Source organism: Chaetura pelagica, unplaced genomic scaffold (genome assembly GCF_000747805.2).
Source record: "Chaetura pelagica isolate M959 unplaced genomic scaffold, ChaPel_1.0 scaffold12, whole genome shotgun sequence".
Classification (NCBI taxonomy): domain Eukaryota; kingdom Metazoa; phylum Chordata; class Aves; order Apodiformes; family Apodidae; genus Chaetura; species Chaetura pelagica.
In genome coordinates this window covers 7202915-7212016 of record NW_009952801.1, presented here as the reverse complement: position 1 = coordinate 7212016, position 9102 = coordinate 7202915, and the positions used below count along the sequence as shown (strand labels likewise).

The 9102-nt window shown below is 34.8% G+C and overlaps 1 protein-coding gene across 1 annotated transcript in view; it reads right to left on the bottom strand.

Moving 5' to 3' along the window:
* The window catches only part of ITGB8 (integrin, beta 8), a 27085-nt gene extending 18380 nt beyond the window's left edge, over positions 1-8705 (bottom strand). Inside the window, exons 1-4 of the mRNA XM_009994962.1 lie at positions 8625-8705; positions 5816-5990; positions 2844-3090; positions 867-1032 (exon numbers count right to left, since the gene is read on the bottom strand). Coding sequence (XP_009993264.1) covers positions 867-1032; positions 2844-3090; positions 5816-5984 — 582 coding nt within the window. The 5' untranslated portion in view covers positions 5985-5990; positions 8625-8705. The remainder of the gene's footprint in view (positions 1-866; positions 1033-2843; positions 3091-5815; positions 5991-8624) is intronic.
* Between the last annotated feature and the right edge of the window lie 397 nt (positions 8706-9102).

Below are 9102 nucleotides of genomic sequence, written 5' to 3'. Positions count from 1 at the left end.
AGAGTGTATAGAGCATTAGCAAACACATGAATCAGCCAATTTTCAAAATTTCTAGTTGCACTACTATGCTTAGAATAAAAAGAAAATCACAAAATGCAAAAAAAAACCCACAAAAAAGAGCCCTTTAGAACAAATAAGTTCTTATTATTTAATAGCTTGGGAACAAATGATGCAGATCTCTTCCATTCTTTTCTGCATGAGAAATTCTATATGAAATTTTATCAATATACAAAAGTTCATTTTTAGTTGATTTTTATTGCTTTTAAATTTTTTAAAGAGGAACACTGAAAAGCATTTGTTTTCCTTGTCTACATGAGCATATATGTAAATAATCCTTTAGTTTTCAAGTACACTTCTAAGTAGAATAAATATCAAACGCTGTGTCTTCACTTAGCAGCACAAGGAGGGCTTTAAAAATCTTTGAAACAAATTTTGTAATTGGCTAAAATGAATATATTCATTTCATGCCTGTTCAAGCAAGAGGCAGCTGCTTTCATTGTCCATCCTTCATTGGTTAGGCTGGTTAATGAACATCATTAACCAATACTGAAAAATGTTTCCTTATGCTCTCCTTTATCAGTTTCAGTAAGAAAAAGAAACATATACCTAAAGGAGAGATAATGGAAAAGGAGGAGAAAATCTTACTATTACCAGTTCTAGAACTGACATTTTTAATTCAGGAACACTGAGCAAGCACTGTAGTACCCACATGGGATGGATGTAGTAGCCAGCCAGCCAGCCAGCCAGCCAGCCAGCCAGCCAGCCAGCCACCTACCTACCTACCTACCTACCTACCTACCTTCCTCCCTCCCTCCCTCCCTCCGTGTCTGAACTAACATTTAGTCTTTTGTTAATAAGCTACTTACCTGGCATACAGCTGCTTGGAGCATCGCATCAAAACCCCCTTCAGGTGTATCAATATTGCCAGAAATCTTTTGTTTATTCACTGCATTTCTGAATTCTGCTATATTGTCAGTCAGGGAGAGCACGTGAATATAACCGTGAGGAGGCATACAATCTAAATTATAATCACTGTATAAAAACAAAAAAAGAAAAAAATCTAACACATTCCATATTTTCCATATGAAGGAAATGTGAACATCTATCAACCCACAAAATCCTGTGACTAATGAAGATGTATATACACGCAATAAAAGAAATACTTATAGAAAAAAAACTTAACAACTTCAAGAGAGATTAAGTTCTGTGGGGATTAGTTTGAATTTACTATGAACAAGAGATTTTTTGGTATGTAACGGAAATATATACAATAAAATTTAGTTCCTATAGTAATAGTACATATGTTGTGTTTCTGTACAGAACACGAAGAAACATGATGTGAGTAATGGTACGATCTCAGACAGTATATCATCCCTTTTCAAATATTTCCAGAGTAGTAAGGCTTTGATTTCATTTTCCTGAGAAAGGGCCATTACTCCTCAGTATTAAGATCTTTTACTAGCTGAGTACATGGGCTATTGGATCAAAATTAAAAAATAGTTTAAGTTCCTACATCCATTATTATTAAGTAAATGTACATAATACTAATGATGAGATTACTGACATTACATCATTAAATGGATGGAACACTCCATTTAGTGTATCATAGCTGTAAATTATTTTGAAATTATATATAAAGGGAGAAAAGAAGAAGTTTGATGTAAGTAAGCTAATGCCATTGCACTTGTACAGGTTGCTGCTCTGAGTCCCATTTAGGGCAATGGAATTTAAAGGGAAAGCTGAGGTGTTGATCTGATTTGGAGATCCTGGGCAGGTTTCATCCCATGTACCTTCTGTTGCATATGGTGTAGGCATCTGGCCTATAATCTGCTGCCCCCAAATCAGTTCACAGTCAATGAAGAGAAACTGGTACTGTAGGGATGAATACCTCTGCAGATGTCTACCTTTAAGCAAAGTGAATTGTGTCTTGGCAATGCTAACTGATCTCCATTGGCTACTATAAAGACAGTCTGGAGGACTACTTCACACACAGACATTTATATCTATCTGATCAAACCCACTGCTAGTGCCAAATTAAAAAATCACTTAAAAAAAAAGATACTTATGGACTTCACAGAACTTTGGATCCTGGGATGTCTTCCCAGTCAAGATAACAATGAGCAAGAAGGTATGAATAGTTAAAAGTCACTTCTCCAAGTATTACAGGTTATACAGACTTGAACTGATTATGAATAATCTTGTTCTCCAGAACGTTTTAAAAGTGATCCCTCACTTGGTGTAAGGCTTGAACACAAAGCATAGAAAACATGGCATGAAAACAAAATGCAAGGCAGAAAACCTTTCTTATTTAAAAAGGGAGTTCATCCACATGAGAACTGTGGAATTAGATCAGAGGACCACTTCTGTTCATTAAAAGAGCTAAAAGAAACTGCATAACTTTGAAAAAAAATTGTTCTATGAAAAGTTAATGAATACATGGCCATTCACCAGAAGAGAAGTCCAAAGTCAAAAAGTACAAAATTTTGTGATTAATCTAGGCAACATATATCCAAAATAACTAAGAAAACAATAGCTGATTACAAAATCCAATGCAAAACATATTCAACTATACCAAAGCAGCATGTTGCTTGGCTTGTTTTGCTAAAGAAAGTATTGCACGTTTTTTTCTGATACAGAAACAGTTGTTCTGAAATCACTCACCAGATATTTTAGAAATAATTACTGTGTAATAATTTTCAGCTTTTTCTTAGGAACTTGCTGGAGAACCAAGGTATAATGAAACAAAGATTGTGAAGAGCCTTAAAAATAATTATGCATAAGGCATATTTGTGAAATGCCATAAATTCTCTGTATTACAGTAAATATATGTAAAGACTACATACCTGCATTGGTTATGGATTCTGCCTGGATGGATGCTAATATAGGGTGACACAGTTTTATCTACATAGGATCCAAATCCAAGTCGAAAATCAAGTGAAATATTCACCATCTTTTTAGATAAAGCAAATCCAACAGAATTTAGTTTTTCTATATTGTTGTGCATAGAGGCTGAGACATCAACTAAATAATAAAGATCCACAGGGTATTTCTCTAGAGGTCGAACTTTTAACATAAAGTTTGCTTCACTTCCTGATTCAAAGGAAACAAAGAAGTTTATTTACTATTTTTGAACGGACACTTTGAAAAACACATTTTTTTTTGCAGCAACTTCAGCACAAAGTTGTTTGTGTCAGCAAATAGAAAACAAACAAGAAAACCTCCCAAAAGTAATGACACTTTGAAGTCATAAACAGGCTCTCTGTGGAATATCTGGCCTTTTTTTTTTTTTTTTTTTCCTTTTTTTTTCTTGCAGGAGCACTGTGCAATTTATTGTAAAAATCTGACTTCTCCCCATTTTGTTTTAAATTAGTGATTATGCAATCCCTTTGGCATTATACCAAAAAGCAGCTATGACTCACAAAGGACACAGGTTTGCATACAAATTGCGGTCAGTCACTTCATGGTTGACACTTTTAACTACATAAATGTATCCTGCAAATAGTTTGTCATAGGAGTCTAAAACTACATGTATATTACAAAGACAGCGCAGCCTGAGAAACTTACTTAAATTATGCTTCAAGTTTATATCAATCTACTCCCAAACATTCGATGAGAAAACTCAGTAGGATCAAAATACTATATTTAAGAGGTTTAATATTAAAAAGCCTGTGTTTTGTTGCATATAAAACAGAACTCTCCTTTTAGTTTAGGATGAAAAATGTCTCTGTCTCCTGCGGAACTATATCACGCTCTCGTATGTAATAAAAACTTTAATGCTTTGGAAGCCACTAAAAATAGTCCCCACATTTTTGCATGGCTAATATTCTGTAATGCCAGTAAAATATAGTGAAGTGATTGGAGTATGGGCAACGTAGTAATGTATGACTTCAAGTTATTCACTCAAAGAGTGAACTTACAGAAGAAACAAATGAGTGACTAGGATCTTTAGTTGATGAGTTCAGCATGTAATTCAGTACTATGCAATAAAGATACAGCACAGAATGGGGAGAAGAGAGACATTATAGAGGAATTACGTAGGTTTTCAATACAAGCTGCCTAGACACATTCAGAAACAGATTCACTAAAAAATGACCTGAAATGTGACTTTCCTATTATGACAACTGCTGGTGCTTATGACGCTGCTAGGTAGCATAAATAAAGTATACATAACAAAGATCTGACCCAGAGAAGCTAAACATGCAAAGTACTTTCTTCCAATGCTCTGAACATAATCCACCTGGAAATTTCAGCATGTGCCTGTATCAGGTCTTGCATAGAGAAAACAGAATTTCAGTCTGCTGTAACTTATGCATTTTCTCTTTGCCAATGTAAATCAAATGATTTTTTTACATGACCCTTGTAGGTCTCCAGTTTGCATATAGCAAGCTGCTGTGAGCTATGAGCTTTTATTTTTTCCCACATAAATCCTGACAGTTGGATATATGCAAACTGTTACAAAGAAACCCAGTATCAAAACAAAAACATCTCTGCGTGATTATATGGTATCAAATTACTGTTTTGAGGCAGAACTATAGCTGATTTCCCCAGGAAACAGAATATGGGCAGGATGTCTAAATATCAGAAGTTACTCCTTTGGAGTCCTTGGAATTGCAGTCTTCTGCCATTCTGATGCAAGAGTTTCAGCAAAGTATATGGAACCCCAAATTTAATTCCACTGTTTGCTTGTAAAAAAGGTACATTAAAACAAATTTTAGAAAGCTAAGGGTTTTCTATGAATCCAGTATGCCTCTGGAAATAAATACAACTACAGACACTTCTAGAGCTAGATCAGTTCCTGAGACCATTTCTCAGTACAAAGCAGAATATCAGTCTTTTCTTTGGAAGGAGAGTCAGGAAAGGAGAGGAAGCGATGAAGTTACTTTCTTAGTTTTATTATTATAAAGATGAAAAAAAAGTTCCTTTGTGCTTTACACTTGTGCAGATCCTTCCCTTTTCCCTTGTAATTTACAGAAATTACCTTTTACACAGTGAAGATCAACAAGTTACTATAACTCAGACTTTTCCTATTCACTTAATGTTTTTCTACAAAAGATTGATCCCTGTTAAATGACATTTCTTTCTCCACCTATCATTTGCAGAATAAATAAATTAAATGTCATTATATGAAACATACCCTGCATTTTATATCACCTTCTGCTTCTGCTGTTGGCTACAACTCTTAGAGACAGAGAACATACATTGATTTAACTTGAGTTCAGCTGAGGGCAAATACAGATACACTAGAAAATCTCAGATCCATAAAATGTCTTGTAGATTCTATTAGGGCCAGGTGTCTCACATTTTATAAATTAAACGTTACGCAGTTAATATCTAATTCTCCTTTAGGAATCCAGTCCTTTCTCATATATTTGCTTTGATGTCTTCCTAGTTGTCTAGTCAATGTACTTAAAAGTAGCCAAATAATCAAGAGGATTATCAAATTATGAATTTGGGAATTCTAATCCAATGTACTTTCAGTAATGGATACAGTTTATAGACATGAAAGAAAAAAATATTTTTGTAAGCAGCTAGAGAAAAAGAATCAAGAAACCACAACAGAAAAGACTACTTAAAATCCCTTTTCCACTTATTATTTGCATCATTCTGACCTTCAGCTGTGTTTGACAGAAACACTTCTTGCTGAAGATGATACTCGAATATGGAAACGACACGATCATAGTCCTACAATATCATGTTATAGCAACACTCTTTAAAATAATTATTCCAGCTGCTTCTTCAGAAAAATATTTGTACTTCATATTACTTTATTTAGTTTAAATTGACTATAATATCAATGTGTTAGAGGCAACCCAACCTGGACGCAGTTGGACTGAAACTTTTCCTGGTGTCACTTGTGTATTTGTTTCATGGTCACTGGGTATTGTGACATGAACTGTGGGATTTTCTACAAAATCTGATTGGCAGCCTCTTTTCATTAAGTTGAAAACAGTGTCACAGCGTCCCTTCTGTGTTGCGTCGGCCATGAAATCCTGTTTTATAAGAGACAAAAAGTACAAAACAATCTGAGCTGAAAAAAAGCTGTAGTATCTTCAAAGAAAAGAGAAAAAGAAAATAATGGTCTTTGAAACAATAAAGTACGCTACTATAATTTCACAAATTGTAGAACGAGTTCATGGAAACCGTATGTTTTTAATAAGGGCAAAGACAAAATATTTAAATTATAAGTTAAACCTAATTACCACAATGACATATTTTCTACAAAGGACAAAATTTTTGTATGAGAGAGAGGATCTTGCACAATCAGAACAGACCGACTTGGAGAAAAAAGAAACTGTACTGTCATTGTGTCACAAAAATAGATTCTGTGTTATGCTATGAGTTATACCAAGAAAGTGCCATTCACACAACATCAAAACAGGTTAGTTGTCAGAGGACTCCACTGAAAATGTTACTTATGCTAATATTTAAAAGTAGCAACAGAAGTCAGCTGAATTTTTTTATCATGGATGATTAAGTTTTACCCCATACCCTACCCTAAATCCAAAAACCAGCTGGACTGTATCATTTCAATCCCCAGAAAGGGGGAAGCTATGTAGTACAAAATTGGACAGTGTAAGATGTCACCAACATAAAAAAGTCCCTGTAACAACAGAAAAGTGGTTAGTAGTAGGATGATCTCAGAAGCAGTGCATCCTTTGTTGAAGTGAAAGGGCAAAGTTGCCAAAATTGTGCCAACATGATCCAACGCAAAATTCCTTCCTGACTGCAAATCTGACAATTAACATGATCCTGATCATGCAGGGAAAAAAAAAAAGACAAGATTGTTCGTACTCTTTCAAAGCATTGGTCAATCCTAGCCATAGCTGGAGACCAAACAATGGACATTTCAGAGGCAGATGAAGAAAAGAAACAATCAAAAAGTGCATACAGCCAACTGTGCATTACAGAATAATCACCCAGACACTGAAAATACCAGAGAAAGACCCTAAGAATGACTCAACAAGTCATGAATCTTGTTTTCCAAGTTCCAACTCATTTTTCTAGTTGACTTCAGATACATTTTTTCCATAATCTTCTATAAGATAGACAACAGAGACAACATTTTTAAGATACTGCTATTTATATATCCTTTTTGATGTATATACATTACAAAAGGTGGATTTTTACGTGTATCAAGAACTAAGCCACTCTCACTGCTATCAATAATGACTGATAGCTATGTAACATTTTCTGAAGTTTGCTGGGTGGGGTATGAAGTCAAAGTATCTCAAGTTTTCCTCAAGGATGGTTTTCTCATTAAAAACACTGTTTAGATGAAGCATATATACTAAGCTGAAAATTGCTCCTGTAACTTTACTCTGGAATTTTTTTATCTGCATTAATAGGGGTTTTGCCATTCCTCAACTATGGATGGGTGCATAGGTGAACTGACTATCACAGTGTTGGGTAAAGAGGGTTTGACAAACCCCTGGTTTCTATGAACAGCTCTCAGGATTGATATGAGAAATGAAACAAGAGAAGCAGGGCCAAAGTGAAACTTCGTCAAGTCTGAGCAGTTGGTCAGAAGGAGACCTACTGCAGCTCCATAGCACTGGAAAGCTAAGCAGTGCTGTTCCATGCCAAATACATATGTAGCAGGATAAATCAGTGCACATTATAAGACAGGACATCAGGCAATAATAACAGACCACTCCACATTGTATTCCATTGTGTTTTCTACATGTGCCCCAAGGCTCCTCTTGGTAAACAAGCCCTCCATGCCTCTACTGCATTAATTACACCTGTTGCAGACTAAGTTAATAATTCCTAGAAACACTATCTCAGGTAAAGTTACACCAGTGCCTTATGCTCCTTATCTCCTCCAGGCACACCCTAGGAATTTACCTACCTTCTGTGCTAACCTTAAAGCTACTACACATAATTTGGCTGTGACCTTCAAGACCATGTAAGCTTGTAATTGTCAGTGATATTCTTCAAAACCTTGCTCCTCTGAAGTGCTTAAAATGGTCCAGCCTTACTCAAAATCATGTAATCAACTGAGTTTTTTTTTCTATCAAACAAAACCAGAAATTTGGATATTCTTAAAGTTCTCAAAGCAATAAGAATTTCAGAATAATTCTTGCTCCCTAAGATCTATCTTTGGTGATAAGTCTTAGAAGTGAATGTTTCAATTGTCAAAATAAGAAAAGTATAATTTTTTCCATCTGTGACAGGGTCATAATATATGGTGAAGTCAAAATTAACTCTACTGTTAGGAAAACCTTCTGCTAAATGCAACAGGCATACATGTATAGACTTGCTCTGATATATAATGAGGACTTAAAATAAATTACTGATAAGTAATTTTGCTTTTGAGGCCAAAAACTGCTGAGCTCTCAAAGCTACTATAAGTCTGCCAAAGCTGTCTACAAAACAGATGGAACACATTAAACACTTCTCACTTTATTTAAAATTACTGCTATTTTCCAAATAAAAGAATGTATTTTCTCCTTTGGAAAGAAAATATATTTCACATGATTTCTCAGGTTCTGTCTCCAGAGATCATTGAAAGATTTTCGTGCTATTTCTTCCTATAATCTTCACTCTTTAGAAGTTCTTTATCTTTATAAAGATCAGAAGCACCTATAATACAAAGTCAAAAGTAAAAAAGTGAAATGCCATACCTCTTGAGCACACCATCCACACTCTGGACCCAAAGCAAGACACTTTGTGCATGTTACTGCATTTGAAGTGGCACATCTGTTTTCCTCTGCAATGAAACACAAACCCAAACATTCATGATTTATGATGATACGTGGGAATTGTAAAAGATCTAATTTTAAACCAAGATTTCAAAAATTACTTCACCAGATTAAGAGTGATGACAATGTATACAAACAAAAGTAAAACAGAACAAAGGCACACTGATGAGAGGATAGATGGAGCATTGTTTTTTTAATCTACAGTCTAGAACTATATGTACAGATTGAATAAACTCCATTCTCAAGGCCAAATTTTTAAGATCCTGACTTAGAATTATTTAGAAGTGAAAGTTTATCTTGGGCATTTACCTTGCTGATTTACCGCCTAACAGAAAAAAATTTACCAGGTAGCTTATCTCCTCATAGACATTTCTTTCTAAGTCATTTACACTTGACTGAG